This window comes from Pteronotus mesoamericanus, unplaced genomic scaffold (genome assembly GCF_021234165.1).
Source record: "Pteronotus mesoamericanus isolate MK-2021 breed Mesoamerican mustached bat unplaced genomic scaffold, CSHL_Meso_final contig_78, whole genome shotgun sequence".
NCBI lineage: Eukaryota > Metazoa > Chordata > Mammalia > Chiroptera > Mormoopidae > Pteronotus > Pteronotus mesoamericanus.
In genome coordinates, this window is record NW_026555258.1 from 13,982,103 (window position 1) to 14,004,866 (window position 22,764).

Consider the following 22,764-nt stretch of genomic DNA (forward strand, 5'->3'; position numbering starts at 1 on the left):
CCAGCCCAAGTGTCCCGTTTTTCAGTAAGAGATTCGAGTCCAGAGAGAAGCTCTGAACCACACTGCCACCACCTCTGCTCACTCGCCTGATCTCAGCAGCTGACATTCCAGTAACTGTGATGCTCAGTTCCCAGACCTGGCCAAGACACTGAGACTACAGTTCATCCAGCCGAAGACGATGTGCACAGAGGACTGAGCAGGACCCAGCAATGAGCAGAACAGCCAGAGATTCACCCCCTGCCCTTCATTTCCAAAGGTGCTCTCTGCAGGCAGGAAGTGTCTGCAGCAGCGTTTCCCACTGGGGAGCAGTAGGCGCCTCCAGGAGACTCATCAAACTTAGAGGTCAGAACTCCAGAATATCACCTTTAAATGCTCGCTGCCCCAACTCCCCCCAGCAATATTGAAAAACAGTTCCCTGGGAAGAGACTGACAAGGAAGCCTTTGCACAGAAGGTGCTGATGTTTCCCAGAGAAAACCATTATTGGAATCTTGGTAGTCAATAGTAAACAAAAGTGAAGCAGACGGGTTTTATTTTGAAACAGAAAATCAGAAATATAAAATTGGCAGCAGATGCCTCACAGGGAATTTAGAGCAGACCAGGACATTTTTCTGGTATAAGCTGATGCTAGGTCTCTGCTATCGTGGAGCATGAAGAAAGGAAATTGGCAACACACTAGGAGGAACTAGGAGAACTAAGCAATTGCTGAGTCACAACATCTAAATGGAAATTGTAAGCTCAGAATCACATAGGCCAGCTCTGGTATCCCAATGAGCCTGAGCTAGTGGGATTGCAAAGCAATTTACAGTGTGGAAGAAAGAAAAATGATCTGACCAATGGTGTATCTTCATTCCTTTAACAATAAGGATTTTCTATTCCATTCTGTTGACCTTGTCTTGTCTGTTATGAATCTTAGCAATAAATCTCAAGGACAAAACTAGTAACCATAGTCAACATGGGGCATTATCCTCCATTTTCCATTATAACTGTCATTCTCAGGTCTGTCTGTGCATTAAAATGACTTGGGAAATATTTTAAAATACAAATTCCTTAAACCTTTGATTCCAAATCAGAATTTCCAGCAATAATAATCATAAACTTACCTAAAAAAAATAGATAGACATATACAGTATAATTAAAGTCCTCAAGTGATTCTTAAGCCCAGCACTTTTTAAAAAGTTAGAGTTGGTAAGCAAGCTTTATCATCTTGATATATATTATTTCCACTTTTAATGGTTTTATTGAAACTATCTCAAATGTAAGCTGCCTAAAGTCCTTGGTAAAAATAGACTGAGTACAAATGAAGGTTGAGGGAAGAGGCTAAAAGAAGATAGAATATGAGAGAGAGAGAGAGAAATTAGGCAGTAACTTCAGGATCTTGAAACAGAGATGACTCTCTAACCTTTGGAGAGAGACTTGTTACCCATCTAACAAATGAAGTTAGAGACAGTTTCTCTGGGGATTTTGTGAGAAGTTCAGAGTCTCTCAAACTGTGTCACTTAATTCTTTTTTTAACTCCTTTTTTATTTTCTATAAAGTGCCTCCCAGGAAATCCCTTAAATAGGAAGACTGTTCGTTCCTTTTTGTGAAGGTGGGAAGACCACGAAGAAAGAGTCGAAAGAGAAAGATTAGACGGAATCTCAGGACGAGCTTGGCCCATGTGACTGTGTCTCCTAGCAGGGCCCTGGGAAGATGGAGGGAGATGATTCTCAGGAGCAGGGAGTAAGAACCAGGCTGCGTTAGTTTAGGTCATTCCTGTCTTGCATGGCTCAGGGGAGATGGGATGTTGTTAGTGAGAGACAAGAGCTCAAACTGGCAGCCGACTGGTTTTGATTTAATTATATAGTGCAGTAGTTTCCTAGGAGCATACAGCACATTCCCTTCTCCTAAACGTGGGTTTAATGTTCAACAAAACACTTCTCGCATAAACAGCATGTTGTTTCTAAACCCTTATTGCCATTCCCAGAACTGCTTGCAGCCTTTCAGAAACCCATTATTTTATAATTATAATCAAGACTATTAGGACAGGACAATTTGTGCCAAAAAGCCCATTTACACTCAGAATTGTCACTTAGCACTGTCACAAGGAGGTATCATCTCTATTTCTGTAGAAATCAAGAATAGCAGACATTGCTTTTTAAACCTTCAATTTCTAAATGGCTGGAGTTATTGACCTTGTTTAGACTATCTTCCAGTCACTTCTCTGGCTGCTCCTGGCAGAACAGGCGGGACACCAAGGCAGCTGTTATATGGTGCAAAGAATGCAGCCCTGGGAATCAGGCCCACTTGGCTTCACACCCTAATTCACTCCTGTCCAATTGGGGATTTCACTCTTTGCCCCTCAGTTTCTTCATCTGAAAAATGGCACAGCTACCAATACTTGCCTGTTTAATTTTAGCAAGTTAATTAATGCACAGATTAGAGCAGTGGGTCATTGCTATAAATGCAGAAAGAGCTGGGATTCTTTGGACGGACCTGTTGGCATTGGAGCCTCATGGGAAAGAATTTACTCCATCAGAAAAGACAGTTGAAGTAGGAGAGGCCTAGTCCATCACTGTTGGAGAAAACAGTTTCAAATACCTGATGCCTCTTACAGCTCATCCTTCAGCCTAACACCCATCCTTCAGTTCAACCATCATACCTGGTTCTAGAGTTGAGCCCTGGCTATAACAATGATAAATAAAAATAAATAGCAGTAACATTCCAATTTGTATATTAAATAAGGGGAAGGCATTAGAGAAACCATCTTTCATAGTTAGTTGGCTTTTAATATCAGTGACTGGGTTTAAATGCAAGCTCTGCCATTTACTACCTGTGTGACTTTGAATACGTTACTTACAGTTCCAAAGCCCATTTCCTAGCAGATAATAACACTGATATTACTAGTGCCCATCTCATAGGCATGGTGTGAGTATTTAAATCAGATGGCATACATAAAGCAGGAGAAGAGGACCTAAAAATAACCATTAAAGATAACTATTATAAGGGAAGTCCTTTTCCCCACTTCTGCAAAGTAACTTTTGAAATACTTGGAATTAAGGAACCACATGGAAGAAGTGGTTGAGAAAATGACAGACAACAGCAGGAATAAGGGACAACTGTGGATGTCAAGAGCTCTAAAACTACAGCAGTGTGGGGAGTTGGGAGCCTTGTCTGGGAAGCACAGAGGACAGCATTCCCTGTAAAGGTGGTTCTTCATGAACTCATCAGTTCTTCAAATAAACAGATGCTGACTGCGGACCATCGGGCTCCGGGCTGGGGAAGCAAAGGATGAACAGACGCGCTCTCTGTCCTCACAGAGCTCTGCCATTCTTGTGAGTGCCTGTAGGACCCTCTAGAATCCTGTTGGTTGTTTCTAGGAAGGCTAGGTAGTCCAGAAGGAGGCCGCGGTTCTGACGACCCCATGGGTGCAGGCCAAGTCAGAAAGTAACTATCTGGTTACAGTCATAGGCCTTCTGTGGGCCCACAGGTTGGGAAAACAACAATTGCTAAAATGCTGTTATGAGACATACAAATAGTATTTCCTCCTTATGTCATCTTTATAAAGTCCCAAAGGATCACTCACCCCTACAAATCGTGTACCTTATATTAAACATATATTATTTTAAATACAACAGCCTTACAGAGTAATAGTCCACCCTCTTTGTGTGTTTAAGTTAAGCAGAGAAGTGAAGCCCAAGGCATGCATGGGAAATAGTGAATGTGAGTTTCGGCTTTCTCCAAAAGCCACACTATTTAAAAATATCCCTCTGGAGTTTGGATGAGAAATAGTATGTTTAAGCTTACTCTTGGTGTATTTCTCTCCTCCTTTTGTTCTTCACCCAGATTTTTAAATTATTATTGATTAAACTTATTGTTCATGTATGAGCATGGTTGAATCTCTTTCATGTCCTTCATGGAAAGAAATGGGCTATAAATAAACCATTCAGTATATATAATATATATACATATGCATTTGCCTAATGATTCATGTTTTCAGTGAAAAACCCTTGACAAGTGTCAGCCACACAGAGAATTGCCAGGGTTTCACTTCCCGTGTGCCAGCATTAAGCGTGAAGCAACAGGGTATAGTGGAAAGTGCGCTGCCCCGAGAAGCCCAGCGGCCCACGTGCAGGCCCGGCCTCTCGTCTATTCGGTGGCCTCCTGACAACACACTTACTCCCTTGAACATCAGGTTTCACATCAGTAAAATGGGGAAGCTACTTCTTAGTCTGCTACTTCACCTGGATAACAAGAGATTCAAATGTGGTTCTAATTGTGTCAATATGTTCCACTTTGTAGGGTATTATACACATATAAGGCTTTCTAATTATATTAATTTCTCTGTTCTACCCTTCATGTCTCTTTAATCCAGAGAATTTCAGTGGATTCAAAAACCTGACCCTGGGCCTAACTTTCCTCTTTCTTTCCCTTCTGCTTCTGTCATATCATTTCTTTCCTTTCTCATCTAACCTCACTCTGTTTTTAGAATTCCCATCTGGGAGAAGGGGCTTATGGGAAAGAAGCCTGTATACAGGAACCACCCCAGTCATATTTTGATTTTCCTCCTTGGAGTATTTTCTGTTTGCTTAAACTAAAACACAAATGCAGGCATGTACTCAAATATAAGCCTGAGTACACTTCACGTATGGCCTGGACATACACAAGGGCAGACCTTCAAGCTATGCAGAATCTAACGTTGGCACTTGTGTTTAAGCAATCACGTACAAACACAAGAGTACAGAACTCAAACAGCTGAAGACATCCACATCAAATGTGCACATCCCCTCTTGCCATAGAAGCACTCTTGTCCCTGCAGACATGATCACACAGACATACATCATCTTCATACACACAGACACAGCCAAGAACACATAGAGGCATGTGCACAAATACATGCACTAGCACATTAAGACCTAGAAACACACCCAGGCATGTCCAGCAACTGCAGCCATGCTCAGACCAAAATATACCCTCTAACACACTCAGTCACAAACACATTCCTACCTGGGGCCATATTTCCAGCTTTGACAACTGCCTTTTCCAAATGTCCTCATTGCTTTCTTTGAATGCACCATTCTGGGAAGTCTGAGTGAGTATGCTTTTCTGAGAACTCACCTTACCATGAGCTGCCGTAACCCCAGGAACGTATTTCCTCAGTGAGAATATCTGCTCTTTCGTAAATGTGGTCACAGAGTAGAACCCAAAAGGAAGAACAATGTGTGCTCCCCGCCTTGAACCATTTCACAGTCCCCTGAGGGATTCAGTGACCCATCAAACAATGCAGTCATTTGATTCAGGAGGAACCTTTGCTTCAGCTCCTGTCATCTGGTCACCCTAGCTGTGCCAGCACATGTTTTTCTGGGATCATCACAAAGTGCTGAGCTCCTGAGGCCACCCTGCCCTTCCCCCGGCCTAAACTGCTCGTTCTGAGACCAGGAAGTTGGACATCTCTTCCCCATTACAATAAGTACTATTTTTAACCAAATTATTTTAATGCCACCTTTATGACAATCATACCTTACCTAGTAGGTAATATATTTAGAATGACATCAAGTGACAAAGTGACAGAGTGCATTTTACACATTTGCTTAAAAGATAGTGGTAAATAATGTATATTTCCAGCATGTCTCTAACAACCTCATTTAGATCAAAGTTTATAGGGAAGGCGTGTAAAATGAGAACTGAATTTTTACAAACCAAATATATCAGGGACTATTAGTAAATAGAATATGCTAAAAAATAAATAAATAAATAAAAAAGACCAGGATGTTTGTGAATATGTGTTAGTCAGGTTTCCTTAGGAAATTGTTGCAAGGTTTTAACCTTTGTAACAAAACTAACTTGAAGTGGAGGGAGGATCAGAATCATCACCATGTAGAATTTAAATTGCATCCCATAGAAAATGGAAAAGTGAACAAAGGCCCAGTTTAGTTGAAACTACCACAACTGCTGTGTTTTAAGGTGGCCACAATGTAAAATATAAGGTGATTTCCATTCAAAAGGCTCAGGAGAAGACTTATATCCTTTTCTGATGTCGCTGGGGCCAATCTCTTAGTTGTAATTCAATTATATGAGGTAAGAGTTGAGTCGACTTTCTCGGTCATGAATACCTTAGGTGAGTTGAGGGAAACATCCACCTGAAGGTTCTCTATTTCAGCACAGTATTTATTCCCTTTGCACTATGAACCCCATGAGATTGGCAGCCCTGTGTATCTTGTGTACCACTGAATCACCTTCCCTGAGTGCAGTGCCTGCTATTTTGCAGCTTTTAATACTTGTTCACTGAACAAGTAGTGGGTCCACCTGGGCAAGAAGCGCCTGAGGCCTGTTTGCTCTCAGGTGCAGGTTTTTGCTTCATGCTGGCTGTTTTCTGCACTCTCTGTTCCTTCTGGACTCCATGATTTACCATCCAGCAAGGCTTTTCTGAGTCGTCTCCAGAAGATGTGCCGCCCCAGGGCACTGTCTTCCCACTCCAGGTAAGTGTTCCTGCTGAGAAGGCGATACAGCTCCACCTGCTGCCGGAGCAAGGACTTGTCCAGCTTCTGCAGGACGATGAAGATGATGCCTGCGTGACTGCTCAGAAACTGCCAGGTCTGGGCAATCTCATACTCAAAGATGCACCAGCGGCTCTGGATGAAATGCTGGGACACTACAACAATAACCTTCCGGCTTTTGTGGAAACCTTCCTGGATGATGTTAGCAGCGATGGCCACACCAGGAATAAAGTCTCTGTAGTGAAGGCAGAGCTGAAAGGGGGGCACCCCCTCCTCCAAGTTCTTTACCAACTCATTCCTCACCCAGTCCTCATCCTGGCTTGAGTAGATAACAAAGGCATCATAGGTGCTTTCACCTTGACCATACTTTTTGCAGCCAGCCAGGAGCATCAGGTGGAAATAGAACTTATAGATCAGAACTGCTACCACAGATACCACGAGTACAGAGAGAACTGACAAACTAATGATAGTCTTGCTCATCTGACAGGTGGCATTTCTAAAACTGAGCACAGGCATACCCAGCATATCTAAAGGTTGCGCACACATGATTTGTTCAACTCCCACCAAGAGCTGCCGGTGGTCCTGGACCCACTGCAGGAAACTCATGTATTCACAAACACAAGCCAAATCATTGTGAGTAAGATTTAAGGAAGCTAGGCTGCTTGGAAAATATTGTAGTTCTTGACTCCTGGCAGTTGCTATATGATTAAAACTGTAATCCAAAACCTGGAGGGGGAGATGTTTATAAGGAAGTATATCCAAAAATAAGAGGTTGTTGTAACTCATATTTAGCGACCAAAGTTTAGTGAGTGAGCTAAATGCCTCCTGGGACACTCGTTTCAGTTGACACTTAGAGAGGTCCAGGAAGGTCAAGTTTGTCAGGTCTCTGAAGATATTTGGAAGGAAGTCATCCTCAAAATAATTACCAGCCATTTTCAAGACTTGGAGGCTGACTAAGCCATCAAAGATTCCATGAAAGACAATTTGTGTGTTAGTATAAGAAATATCAAGGTAAAGGAGGTTTTTCAGTGATAGGAATACTGAAAAAGCACTGGCCTGTCTCAAATTGGAATACTGGAAATCCAGATATTCTAGTTGCTCTAGGCCCAAGAAGTTTGAACTCATGGTAATAACATCATTGAAGCTCAGATCCAAGTGTTTCAGTCTGGTTGTCCCAAAATTAGTGTGAGAACAGCAACCCTTGAAACTCAAGTAATTTCTACTAAGATCTAGAAACTCGAGCATTGGTAGATTAACTTGAGAGAAAAAGGCCATACCTTTGTTTTCAGTGAATACAAACTCTTTGAGAAAAGCAAGATCTAGTTGGGGCAAATGTTTAAATCTACAGTTAGACACTTTTAAGTATTGCCATTTGGAATCTTTAGGAGGAGCTCCTAACCTGTCTAAAAACACATTCACCAGAGAAATTGAGGAAGCATTTGCCAAACAATTTAAAAAGCCAAGATCATCCTCTGGGAAGTCCTTAAAGTATGCTAGTCGCAATTCTTCAGCCGTCAAATTGCACAGTCCTTCCAGGGCAGATTTGTCAAACTCTTCTATGTTCCTTTCATTGCCAAATTCTCCCAGAACAAGTCGATTGATTTTTAAATCAGCCAGACCTTGAATACAAGTTTTCATTACATCTGTACTATTAAAATTACTTCTCAAAGTCAGTTCCTGGAGTTTAATTTTTTCAAAGGCACCTGGTTGAATAAAGTCTAAAGGGTTGAGGGATAAGTCTAAAGAGAGTTTGAATGGGGGCAGTTGATGTAGAACCTGCAAGTCTCTACGATAAATATTTTGTATCTTGTTCTTGGAAAGGTCCAAGTACTCCAGGTTAGGCAGGTTAGAAAAATATTCGGGTAACTTGAAGGAATCAATAAGATTGTGAGCCACATTGAGCTCCTTCAAGGTTTTCAGATGTCCAATGGGGAAGTCCTCTAGAGATGCCAGGTTTGTCTCCACAGCCACCAGTGTCTGTAAACTTGATAGTCCAGAAAAGGCTCCCATGGCTAAACTCTGGATCGGGTTTCCCGTCAATATCAAGGTGGAGAGATGGTTTAGGCCTTGATATGCATTATCTGCAATCATCTCAATTTCACACCTACAGGAAAAACAGATATAGATTATATGTGTCTGATGAGTAGAAAGCCCAAAATGGAAAAACAGCCCCAGTCATCTAGCTCTTCACACAGCTTAGACATTCCATATGACTGTGATAGGCAAAGACATCAAACAAATCAATGAGGGCCATGAACAAATAAGAAGCTTCATAGCCTTAGTATTATCATACTAGTCACAGTGACAATGTTTTTTGTCACACTAGGTATACATCTTAAGCACATCCATCAGAAGGAAATTAGTTAAAGATCAATAATTGGGGCACACAAAGAACATATGGCTGATAGAGTATATAATAGCCTTGGATCAACTTTAGCTATTCCCTGCCACAGGTAACTGTGATCATACATCAGATTGGTACAGATGATACAGATAGTTGTTAGTTGTCAGGCAGGATAAATGACTGTTGAAATGTCAATTTCAAAAATATTAAGAAATTATACTTAAGTGCCGCAGATACCCTTAGTGTTGATGAAAGGTTGTAGATATCACAGATAAATGTTAATAACAGGAAATAGGAGTGAGTTTTGTGGAAAAAAAGTCTGCTAGGAGAGATTACATCCAGAGAGCAGACTTAGACAAAGGTGATCAAATCAGGCTTCTCTGAGAACACTTAAGTTGAAATTTGTGAGATGAGTAGGGATAAACAGGGAAAGGAAGTGGACTTCCAGCCAAGATGGAAGTGTAGGTAGATATACTTTAACTCCTCACACAACCAAAAGAAAGACAACAACAAATTTAAAAACAAAAAATAACCAGAACTGCCAGAAAATCGAACTGTATGGAAGTCTGACAACCAAGGAGTCAAAGAAGAAACATTCATCCAGACCAGTAGGAGGGGCAGAGACAGGCAGCTGGGGGCAGAGAGGATGCGCAGCAAGGCAACAGCTGGCGGACCTGGCAGTCCCACATTTGCATGCGGATAAACCAGGAGGAACAGCTGGGGAGTGAAACAGACCATGCAACTCAGGATTCCAGCACAGGAAAAGAAAGCCTCAAAACCTCTGAAGGTAAAAACCTGTGGGGGATGTGGCAGTGGGAGAAACTCCCAGCCTCACAGGAGACACAAACCTACACACCCAGGAACCAGCACCAGAAGTGACTGAAAGCCAGCTGAGAATGGAGAAAACAGCATTGTTCCCTCTCAGACCCCTCCCCCACACACAGCATAGCAATGCTGTGTGAGTTGCCCCACCCTCATAAATACCTAAGGCCCCGCCCCTTCCAACCTAACAGGCATGCAGAGACAAAGAAATATGGCCCAAATGAAAGAACAGATCAAAGCTCCAAAAATAGAACCAAGCAGATGAAGAGATAGCCAGATGCACAGTTCAAAACACTAAAACTCAAGATGCTCACAGAAATGGTTGAGTATGGTTGCAAAATGGATGAAAAAGTGGAGGCTATGCAAACTGAAATAAAGAAAAATATACAAGGGATCAACAGTAAAGGGAAGAAAACCAGGACTCAAATCAATGATTTGGAGAAGAAAGAGATAAAATTCAACAGCACAGAATGAAGAAACAAAAATTCAAAAAAATGAGGAGAGGCTTAGGAACCTCCAGGACAACTTTAAACATTCCAACATCCAAATCATAGGCGTGCCAGAAGGAGAAGAGGAAGAGCAAGAAATTGAAAACTTATTTGAAAAATAATAAAGGAGAACTTCCTCAATCTGGTGAAGGAAATAGACTTCCAGGAAGTTCAGGAAGTTCAGAGAGACCCAAAGAAGTTGGACCCAAGGAAGCACACACCAAGGCACATCATCATTACATTACCCAAGATTAAAGATAAGGAGAGAATCTTAAAAGCAGCAAGAGAAAAGGAGACAGTTGCCTACAAAGGAGTTCCCATAACGCTATCAGCTGATTTCTCAAAAGAAACCTTGCAGGCAAGAAAGGTCTGGAAAGAAGTATTCAAAGTCATGAAAGGCAAGGACCTACATACATCTAAGATTACTCTATCCAGTAAAGCTCTCATTTAGAATGGAAGGGCAGATATAATGCTTCCCAGAGAAGGTCAAGTTAAAGGAGTTCATCATCACCAAGCCCTTATTATATGAAATGTTAAAGGGACTTATCTAAGAAAAAGATGAGCAAAAACTATGAACAGTAAAATGACAACAAACAACTATCAACAACTGAATCTAAAAAACAAAACAAAAAAATATATACTAAGCAAACGACTAGAACAGGAACAGAATCTCAGAAATGGAGATCGGAGCGGAGGAAGAAGGGGGAGAAAGGGAGAAAATGTACTGGGAATTAGCAGCATGAATAGTAGGTATAAAACAGACAGGGGAAGGTTAAGAATAGTATAGGAAATGGAGAAGCCAAAGAACTTATATATACGACCCATGGACATGAACTAAAGGCGGGGTGGGAATGCTGGTGGGAGGGAGGGTGCAGTGCAGAGGGGAATAAAGGGGAGAAAAAAAATGGGACAACTAATAATATAATCAATAACATGTATATGTATTAAAAAATAAAATAAAAATGAAAAAAAAATAAATAGAATTTAACAGTTACAAACGTGGGTTCACATCACCATGGTTAAAATGCCAGCTTTTCCCTTTACCAAGTGCATGACCCTGGACATGTTAACAATACTTTTAAATCTTGGTTTCCTCGTGTAAACTTATGAGCACCTACTGGTTTTAAAGCTGAAAACAGGGCCTTACACACAGAAAGCACTTCATAACTATTAGCTATTACTAGTGTAACAAGATTAAATTGCATTATTTCCTGTTATGTTCATAGTATATATCATATATCAATGATATAATTACATACTTTGTATTATGTGTCATAAATTATATGTTTGTATTATATGTATCATTGTTATAATATACTTATTATCATAAGCATTCAATACAATAAATGTTTAATGGGAGGAAAAAAACAAGGAAAGGGAAGTGAACAGAACAGCAGATACAAAAGCCTCTACTTAGGCGGCAGCCACCCTGCAGGGAGGAATCAAGAGAAACTGCTTCTTTGTCTGGAGCACACAGAGAAAAGGGGAGGGGCATGAGATAGGATTATGGAGAAAGGAGGTTCAAATAAGGTCTGAAGCTTTGTGACCAGAAAAAGGACCCAAGTGAAATGGAAGCCATGCTATAAACAATGTTCATAGACGTGTCCTAGAGATACAGCTTTTAGCCAGCCAACAAACAGGGAGCTAATGGTCAACTCTTGCTGGTAGAGCAAGTGCCTGACAGTTACAGTTTTGCAAATGTGTTCTTTCCGGTTCCAACAAAATTACATTTCTAATGGTCCTACTTGCCCTGTCCCCTTCAAGAGGTTCATGGGTAATAAAAGCATTTCAGTTCAAGCCTTTATTATTGATTGGGAAAGGGATGGAGGGTAAAGGGTGCAGTAGAAAGGACAATGGTCCAAGAAATGTGGGTTCTGGTATCTCTGCTTGTCCTTTTGTACAGCATGACCTTGGGATCTCCTTTTCCCCTCTAGGCATAAGGTATCACATTTCTAAATGAGGCAGCTAAACATGATTGTTTCTCAAGTTGGTTTTAGTTATATGATCTTACAGCCTGTAATCTTACGTATATTATCACTCCATGCATCAAGCAAGGCTAGAAGAGTCTTGCTGTGTCTCTCCCTCATCAAAGGGTGCCCACCACTTTAGAGAAGTATAGAGTACTAAGATGAAGAAAGCATTGAGCTTGGAAGCAGGAGAGGTGAACTTGAATCTCTGCTCTGTATTCAACAAGATACATGAACATAGATAAATCACTTAAACTCTCCAAGCCTCAGTTTCCTTGTCTATAAAAAGAAAAATGCATCAATAGGTTTCTAGAGAAAGAAAAAGGCTTCTTGGCCCATTGCAAAGCATCCTTAGAGAACTAATTGAGTTATTGTATGTGAACATTATAAAGCAACATGAATAGGCAAAGAATATCTATTATACTATCATTTGCCCTTGCCAATAATTCAAAACCTCCTACTGGCTAGCCGGAGGGGAAGCTAGCCTCTCTCTGAGCACATATTTAAGGCTCTGAGTGAAGTTCCTTGGGTAGGTGATAGATCAAAGATGAATTATAAGGGACATTGTTTGATAAGAAACTACTTACTTAAAAAAATGGGGGAGGGTTGATCAGTTGACCTCAGTAGAGTTCTTGAGAAGATTCTTAGTGAGGAAACCAAACTTCAGAAAGTAATGAAATGCTATAATAATAATAGTACTTTATACTTATAAAGTCTCCATTACTAAGGTTTTTTAATAAATATAGCATGTTAACATTCATTATCACATTTAATCCTATGAGGTAAGTTTCATCATTTCTATTTCACAGAGATGAAAACTAAGACTCAGGGAGAGGAGGTGGCATGCCTCAGGCCATGTGGCTATAAATGTTGGTGGAGGACCTGGCTCAGGTCTTCTGACCCCGCAGGGCTCTGTAAACGACACCACTGCCTTTAAAATGCCCAGGGTTTCCTTTGATATACTCTATCATAAAGTTGGAGTGGAGGACATCAGATGCTTATTCTTTTACAGAAATAGCTACTCTGCAAGAGTATTTTCATACTATGCTGTTAGTCTTTATTAGGACTTTGCATAATAAAAAGCCATATGTGAAATGTTTCTCTATTTTTTCACAAACTGTTAACAGAGAATATGGTTCATTACCTAGTCCACTAGCTAAACAGAGTTCATTATTTTTAGTAAGGCTCCTAACCAATTTTAAGATTCACTTCCCCCACCCCAAATAATGATAACTGAACCTGCCCTAATGAATGATACAGACCTGGCATCAGAAAAGAAAATCTTAGTCACTGTTCACTGCCCACAGCAGATGTTTTCCTTTGATCTTGTCATCTTTCTCCTTAGGTTACTTGTAGCTTCCTAATTCACTATCCTCTACTTCACTTTCAGTATTCCAGACATTATTTGAATACTACTCAGTTCTTGAAATCTGTCATGACTATTCAATGCAGAGAAGACCGCTCTTGTGAAAAATACAATGTGTTACCTCTAGTTTTCACATAGCTTATCACCTACTGTTATACTTTGCTGTCCTTATCTTGGGTTCAAAATCCACAATCAAAATCAGTGATATTTGTTGAATGTCTAGTATGTGCCCAGCACCATGCTCAGGATTTTAACATTAACTCTTCCAAGTGGATATGCCCTTCTTGATAATTGCGGTTAACTATATATTTTTCTAATAAAATATGTATGTATAAAATATATATGTGTGTATATATACACTTTATCTGTGAAACTGAGAACAGTAGATGGCAGATAGCTTGCCCAAAGTTATATAACAATTATGACATCTATTGAATAAATGAATAAGTGAATGAAATGACAGAACAATGAACATTTTACTTTGTGCAGTGTCTAAAAACTCATTCATTACCTGGATAAATCCAGCACCTGCAGTTCTGGGAAGCTGGAGAAGCTATGGCTGCCTAAACACCTCAGGGGGTTAAAGCTCAGGTCCAGTGTCGTGGTTGACTTGGAGATGTTACCAAGGATTTTGTAGAACTTCAGCTCCATGCACTGGTAAGTAATGTTAGGAGCCACCTGCAATGATCAGGCATTAGTTGCAGTCTCTTACTGTATGCACTTCAACAGACCTTTCTCCTCCCCTAGGCCAAAGTCTGAGAGGCCTCTAGTATAAGCACAGGGACCAATTAATCTCCTTTCATCCGTTCACCATCCATTCATCCATCCATCCATCCATCCATTTAGCTACTCACTTCACACTTATATAACATCTTACTCTAGATTAAGAAGGGAAGAGCACCTACCATGTACCCAATATTCTAACCTCTACTATAATAATAGCAGCACTTACCAAGAAGCATTTGAGTCAAGTGATGAAGAGCTGAGGCTCTCGAGTCCAAAAGCGTGGGATTTCACCTCAGCTCCTCCATGTGATTTAGGGCAAGACCTTGTTATCTAAGTAACACCCCATTTTATATCGCCTAGGGAGACTGCCAGTCAAAGTGTCCAGACTTTCCTTAGCCATAGCCCAATTTTTGTCAATTGCTTCTCTCCCTTGGCTTAATGACTTTTGAGCAGGTAATAGAGAAATTGAGAAAGAAATCTTTGGAGTGCATGGACTCCAGTGGTGGAAACTAGTAAATAATGTCAAGTGCTTTTTGCTGCCTTGGTTCCTGTGCTGGTTTCTATTACATTCTCTCAAATACTTTGTATGCTTTGTTCTCTAAAATCCCATTTAATCTCTGAATTCTTTAAACATGCAATACCTGACTATTTAGTCAGGGGCACTGACCTCTTTTCCATTAGATTGTCAAATTAAATGGAAGATTTAAAAAAAAAAAAGGACAAGTGAAAACAACAATAGCCATCCAGTGCAAATGAATCAAAATTATACCTATTTTTTGGTCAGGTCAGCAAAAAGTATGTTTTTTGGTGTGCCACAGGATTGTAGTAATTAGTTTGTGTGTGCTTTGAGATGAAAAAGGTTGAAACTTGCTGCTCTAACAAAATGTCTTGCTTAAGCCAACTAATTTTGACTTTCTGTTGTTAAACACCAACAGAATCTCTTAAAAGGATTAAATGAGATAAGGTATTTAAAGAGATTATCTTAAAGCCAATTACAGTGTAAATGATCAATAAATGTTAACATTTACTATTATTAGCTGTTATTAATTCCTTACTATATACCAGCTTATTTGTTGTTACACACTTCCATTTAATTTTCAAATAAACTTTTTAAAGAAGAATTCAGAGAGTTAAAAGAACATGCATGAAGTCTCACAGGCCCTGTGTGCAGGTCCTCACTTTATTCACGTCTGTCTAAATGTTAATCAGAGCCTCACAGACCACACTATCTAATAGAGGGAGGTGCCAGGCACCCTGCTCTTACCCTCTTCTACCCTCCTGCATAGGATATATCACCACCTAACATTATGCTGTCCATATGCTTCTTTCATATGTATTGTGCATCTCCCTCATTGGGTTGCAAGGTTTGATGGTCTTGTGCTCTATGTCTCCAGCACTCAGAATGGTGTCTGGAAAGTGGCAGATGTTTAATAAATATTTGTTCAGTGAGTGAATGAATAACTGATTGGATGGAGGTTTGTTTAAATCTCAGTTGTAGGTATTTTGTATTTAGTGTTTAGAACAGTACAAAGGCCAGCATGATGTGGCTCCAGACTTCAGTGAACTCACCATCTGGAATAAGGGTTAAAACAGGAGCACAACTCACTACTGAAGGGGCCTATAAACCAGGCTTGCAAAATATTTCCTCTGGTTCAGAAAATGGAGAGATCAATTATGGTTCAGAAAATATGGAGATCAATTCTGCATCCAGGGATAGTAGAAGGCTCTTGAGAAAGAGAAGCTTTCAAGGTTGGTCTTAAAGGATGTGCAAGATTTGGATACATGGAAAGAGGGAGACGAAGAGAGCAGTGTGTCAGGCGGCCTGAAAGACTGGTTTACATCAGCTGGCACGTGGAAGGAGCTGTGAAACCCCGAGCCCAGGGGGAAGCCAGGCTGGGATAAGGAGGCCCTTATACTTTGTCTTGTGGAAGTACTTTTAAGTCATTTGACACAGAAATTGTGCAACTACTGTGTGCTAGGAACTGAGATACAGTGCTAAATAAAACCAGCAATGACCTTGCCCTCTTACAGTTTCAATTTCAAAGGGAAAGAAAATGAACAAATGAGCAACACATATATAATGGTGTGCTATCCAAAACAGCAAAAAAAAAAACTAGAGGAAAATACGGGGGTGGGAATCTGTAGATAAAGTGATCAAGGAGGACCACCCAGAGGAGGTGACACTGAAGTGAGGATTAAGTCATGAAAATTTCTCGGCTGCCTTGTCCAACATGGTAGCCACTAGCCAGTCACCCAAGGCTACTGAGCATGAGAAATGTGGATAGTCTAAACTGAGATGGCAAATGTAAAATATATACTAAAGACAGCACCAAAGAAAGAATGTAAAATATCTTATTAATGCTCATAGTTTATAATAAATTACATTTTGAAATAATATTTTGAATATACTAGGTTTTAAAAGCTGTGTTTTAAATTTAGTTAAAATTTACTTAGTTAAATGTATTATTTAAATTTAAGTACTATCATGTGGCCCACATTATATTACCAATGGGCGGCACTGATCTAGGGGGAAAGCATTCTAGCTAGAAAAAGTAGCCAAAGGCCCAGTGCTAGGATACAGTCCTGATAGCAATGGAGAGCTATTGGGTTTTTAAAGGGGTAATTTGTTAGAGCCAAGTCTCTGGAAAAAACAACAACGAATAAACAACAAACAAAAACGTGCAGAGTGGATTAAAGGAAGGGGCTATGGACTTAGGAGACTAGTCACCGTTCAAGAGTCAAGGCCAGGGGAACTGAGGACCTGCCTAGGTTGGCACAGACGGGATGGGCAGGCATTGGAGACAGAAAGACTATAAAGCAGGAGGAGAAGGAGGATCCAGAAGTGCGTGTAGTTTTATCCAGGGTGACCCAGGTTAGAAGATCTCTTCCCCTCAACCTAACAGCTACAGAGCCAGAGAGGGGGACAAGGGGTAGGGCTGTGGGCAGGGAATTGGGGAAATAGAGGACTCCAAGATAACAAATTCATCGCTGTTACACATTAAAATCTATTATTTCCCCAAGGTCCTTCGTTTCAGGACTCTGGCTTGTTATACTTTTGTTGAGTTCTGACTCCGCCAGCACCTTAAATCCCAGGACATTCCCTTGACTCTCTGCCCATTATTGTGGGGTTCCAAAGCAATTGTGAAAACAAGAGATCCATCATGAATGTGATTATGAAACAGCTGGTTGATGTTTCATGAGAAGAAAGCATTGCATTAGCTGACATTTTACGTCTTTCTCTTTTTTTCCCTTCATCTCTTTCTCCCACTTTCTCTATTTTCTGTTTCTTCCTTTTTAAGTCTCTTTTCATCCTTTGGACAGAACTATGACTGGATTCAGAAGTATGAAATCCACTTAGAAAGTTTCTTCTGTTAAAAGACAAAAAAACCAAAAACCAAAAAACATCTCCCTGAGATTGAAACGGGTAAAGTGACTGCTTGAAGCTGAGGGCAGACCACCAGCAGAAAGAAATGACAGGAAGCAGGATTCTTACAACTCTCTATTGAAGTAGGTGTTATTATCATTCTTTTAGAGACGTGAGAACTTGTCTCAGAGAGGTTTTACAACTTTTTCAAGGTTACGCAGCCCAGAAACCTAAGAGCAGTGATTTTAAGCAGGTCTGTCCGACCTAAATTCTTAGATGGGACACGGTATGGGCTGCTTGTTAGTGCCTTATAACCAGAATTATTTGATCCCTGTGGCTTCTCAAGACTGTAAGGTAATTTGACTCCTTTTTAGAAATGAAACTAACCAGAGCCCACAGCAGGAAGTTCTGGGCAAAGGGCAGTTTTTCAGAAACAAGACAAAGTACCTAGGAGATGAACTGACCCCGAACACATACCTGCACGTAAGGGTCCCAGCTCTCGGGTCTCAGGCACGAGAGGAAGGCCATGGCTGGGATCAGCATCCCAGCCAGGTGGGCAGGAGGCATCATCCTGGCATTTTCTGCGACCAGAACCGGCCCTGCAAAAGGGCGAGCTGTAACCGCCTTCCCCAGGCAGCCTCGGGGCACTGCTCTCTTCTCTCCCACACTCCGTGCCCCACAGCAATTACTGTATTCAAAGCAGCGCTGGGTTAGGGTCAGGAGGAAGTGAGAGTGGCAACCTTAGCGTTCTGGACTTTTGTTTCTCTAATATTTCTCTCCCCTGTCTCAGGAGGGGAAGTTAGAAAAAGAAGCAAACATCTGCAGACCAGTGGTTGGACGAACAGCAAGAGGAAGCTGGCTGTTATCCCAGTAAATCATCTGATTGCTCAGTGTTCAAGAACTTAGGAAAGTAGTCAGACTGGTCAGTCTGTATAACTATCAAGGGCGGTGGCTTTCCTATAAGGTGTAAGTAGTGGAAACTTACTGTATATGTTCACTTCCTAGGGCGGCTGTAACAATGTATCACAAACTGGGGGGGCTTAAACAACAAATTTACTTTTTCCACAAAGATCTGGCAGCAAGAAGCCTGAGACCGAGGGGTCAGAAGGGTTGGCTACTTTTCAGGCTCTCTCCTTGGCTTATAGATAGAAGGCCATCCTCTCCCTGGGTCTTCACACGATCTTCCCTCTGTGTGTTCCTGTGTCCTAATTTTCTCTTCTTAGAAGTACACCAGTCATATTGGATTAGAGCCACCCATATGACCTTATTGTACCTTAACTGACTTTTTAAAGTAACTTTATCTCAAAATACTTCCACCTTCTGAGGTGTGGGGTTAAATCTTCAGCATGTGAATGGGGGGTGAGGAGGGGCAAAATTCAGCCCATGGCTCCATCCAGCCTTGGGGAGAAACTCATGTTTATGAAACTGATGGAAAATAAAGCTCCAGGGAGACATAGTTTGAAAAGTACAGAAACGGTAGGAAAAGATTAGATTGAAGAATTAAATATACTGAAATTCAAATGCAGAATGGGCGATTTATGGCCTTACATCATTGGTCAAGTCATTTAAACTATCAAGCCTTAATTTCTGGTCCGAAAAATGGAATAATAGTTTTAACCACAACAGAAGCTGAAATTTATGAAATCCATAGACCTAAAGCCATGTGACAACAGTCAAATGATATAAGCCATTAAGCCTTACTTTTTTGGTCTTTAAAATAATTTGTTTTGCATGATTGAATTAAGTTAATTTACATGAAATGCCTAGTCTAGGGCATAGTTCATCGGTATATTTCATAAATCGGTAGCTGTTGTGATGATTAAAAGTATGAATAAAATGGGAATAAATATGTACCTCAAAGGATTGTCACAGGGTTAAATAAATTGGTATTTGTAAAGCTTTTAGGACAGTGCCTGGAATGTTGCAAGTACAATGTAAATTTCTGTAAAATGAGTACATAGTTTAAAATGGGGATGTTATCTGGTATTGTGTTCTAGATAGTTTTATCAAGGTGTCCTGCAGTACCCCAAATCCAACGTATCTGAAATCAGGTTGTGAGGGAGCATGTCATAGGGGACTGAGCACAGGCTCTTGTGGACATCTTCAACACAGCTGTAAAATTAAGCTAAAAGAGTCCGCATGTCAAAACTCTGCTTTAAGGATTAATTGCAACCATACTAAAGTCTCAGAGAAGCACCTGGCCCAGAGTAGGTGCTCAATAAAGTTTCGTTCTCTGGAAAGTTAATACCATTTCACTTCAACATAGTCACCCCAGATGGAAGTCTCATTGACTTCCTCCTTCCTCTTATCAAATGTATATTAACTATATTTTTCTTATTTTCTGTATTCTTGATGCTCTGGCTTGGGGTCTCACTGAGGACAGATGGCCCCTCCCGGTGTTAGCCAGGTTGCAGAGATAGCGAGTGATTTCCCCAGAGAGCAACTTTCATATGCAGATGAACCAATCCAAAGCTCCTGGCTGAGCCACCTCCTCTGTTTGGCTTTAATGTTCTAGGAGGCAATACTCTTCTGCCCTTATCATCACAGGGCCAGGTGCCAGATAAATACAGAAAGCTCCTAAAACACTCTCCCACCCGGCCACAGAGCCTGCTGAAATCACTCAAAGTAGCCAGTCTTAAACCTGCTTACCCTGCCTTTCCTTGCCTTCTCCACAGAAGCCACAGTAGAGGCTACTGCCCATGCCTCACCTCGACTTCTGCCTCCTGAGGGCCCCTGGTGCTTCCCCGTGTGGCCCTGCGTGGTGTGGTGAGCCCCCTCCCCCTGGAAACTGTGAGTAACGAACTATGAACGTTAATTGTCTCTTCTTGTCTCTTGATCTATGGGTCTCACCACACCCGAATAGTAAGGTCTACATTTGAAAACAGAGCATTCGACCAAGTCCTAGAGATTTTTTTCTATAAAATAATTCTAAAATGTCCATCTTTATTTCTATTATTATTATACCCCTCATCTTAGATGAGCACAATACACTGTTATTAATGCGTTGCCCAGAGAGCAGACTCACCTCTTCCAGTGTCTCAACTCCACCAATCCATCCTTTATCCTGAAATTAAAGCAATGTTTCTAAAATGCAAACTGACTTACCATAATAATAACGTCATAATAATATTCTGAGGCTGTGCACTGCCCAGATAAGCTTCTTGGTCTACCCCCAGCCCACTACACATATACACCGCGCCCCCCCCACCAACATCTACTTCATAAGAAGAAGACTGTGTGTTATTTCAGGCCAGGCATAACTAGACTTTGTTACTAGGACACAGCACTTAAATGAATAGAGTAATATACATGTGCAATGGCACAAATCCTTTTTCTTCTCATTAGAAAGAAAACCCTTTGACAGTGAAGATGAGGCCTAAAAGAGTGTTCAAGACAATCTCCTAGGCTATGTTTTATGAGATATTACTAGATGCTTAAAGAATTTATGAAAGAACCTTGTAAAGATGTTTCCTTTTCATGGGATTACCACCCTATTGTTTACTGACCTTAATCAAAGATACCTTGGTTCTATGCACCTCTTCCAGAAGACAGGCTATGTATCAAATACAAAAGAGAAACTTTAAGCCCTGGGTTATCAAATCGTATTTGATTTTGTTGATGAAACCACCACTGCAGTTTTACAATGAAATAAGACACTGGTGATTGGCTACGACCGTGAGCCCATAATTTCCACTGCATTACAGTAGTAATTACACCTTGGGCGCCATGTAGAGACTCAGCCAGGGCCATGGGCAACGACTTGGTTTTCTACCTTCTTCATATGGAACGAGGTCAACTCAGAACCAATCATCTTGAGTCAGTGCAAGAATCCTATCTTCACCTGCACTCTGGAAAACATATTCAATATTGACAGGTACAGCATACTCAGTAATAAATAACGAAAAAACAAAACTGACCTGTGTTAGATGAGGCTAATTGCTGTATTAACCTCCAAACTTTCGTGACTTAACACAATAAAATTTTATTTCCTGCTCATGAAATTCTCAGTGAGGATACTCCTGGTTGGAGGCACGCCAACAATGATTCATGGATCAGGCTCCTTTTTATTTCATTCTGCTGCCATATTCAACATACAGCCTCTAAGTCTGCTGCAGAATGTAAGAGCATGGAGAAGACATAAAGGTGTTGACTGCCTCTCTCTAGAGCTGCCACGCGTCATCTCTGCCCTCATTCCACTGGCTGGAACTAGTCCCAAGACCACATCCAGTTTCAAGGGCTCTCTCTATCCTGAGTTTCAAGCCTCTTACTCCCACCCAAAACTCACACACACATGCACGCACACAACCAAGCACAGAGTCACTGATGGGTAACACTTCACAACCCCAATTATATTCTGTACTATGAAAGGCACCACAAACCTTTGTTGTTGATCAGTGGGTTTTCTGCGTCACCTTGTGTGCTGGAGCACCTATGAAATGAAGAAAAGGAAATAATGAGTAAGCGAACAACGTAGCCTGGCTCAGAGAAAAGAGACCTCCTTAGTTTGGCATATCTGAAAACTAAGTCTGATTCTATCCAACAGTTCTAAGTTTCCCATTTTTTCACAGAATGTGTCTTGTAGATGACAATATATTGCAATTATAATTGGTGGAGTTTTTTTTTTCTTTAAAAGTAGCAAATTAAGTAATGGTACTTTTTACAGTCAATGGTATCTTATAGTCAATGAAGAAAAGTTTGTCACTAAGAGGAGGAAGAAACACAGGCTCTGTTCAAGAACAAAAAGGAAACAAATGGTTGAACAGAAAATAAAGAGATTTGCTTCCTAAGGACACCTTAGAGCATATACTAGACTAACATGTATTTTACATCTAGAAAGGGAACTAGAATCTCAATGGTTCCTGTTTTGACCTGTGCGAATCTCCCTTATCCTTGGATGCCCATTACCAGTTGTACCTATTAACATGCCATGGACCAGTGTTCTGTGATCTATAGTATGGAATCGCTGCTCTTAAACAGAGGCGTAGAGGGTACCGTATTCTCCTAATCCACGTGACCAGACTTCCTGTCTCTAGGGCTGGGTCCTCATGGTAAGCACTGCCCTGTACATCACAGTATCTTTCTCCCTAACACTCCTGGTGCCTGGGGCAAGTGCGTGCACCCCTACAGGGGCTATTAAGGCAAACAGACTCAGTAACGCCTACTTCTTCCCAGCCCAAAATGTGTGTGATGTTTCCTGTTTTATTTTAAAATTA

At 40.9% G+C, this 22,764-nt stretch overlaps 1 protein-coding gene across 1 annotated transcript; it reads right to left on the reverse strand.

The window, feature by feature from the left end:
- Positions 1–5,533: 5,533 nt before the first annotated feature.
- On the reverse strand, positions 5,534–18,331 carry TLR4 (toll like receptor 4). Its single transcript, XM_054584472.1, has 3 exons — positions 18,029–18,331; positions 13,973–14,139; positions 5,534–8,578 (listed from the first exon to the last, which is right to left on the reverse strand). Exons 1-3 carry the CDS (start codon positions 18,119–18,121, stop codon positions 6,316–6,318), a joined length of 2,523 nt encoding a protein of 840 aa, XP_054440447.1. The 5' UTR covers positions 18,122–18,331; the 3' UTR covers positions 5,534–6,315.
- Positions 18,332–22,764: the final 4,433 nt, after the last annotated feature.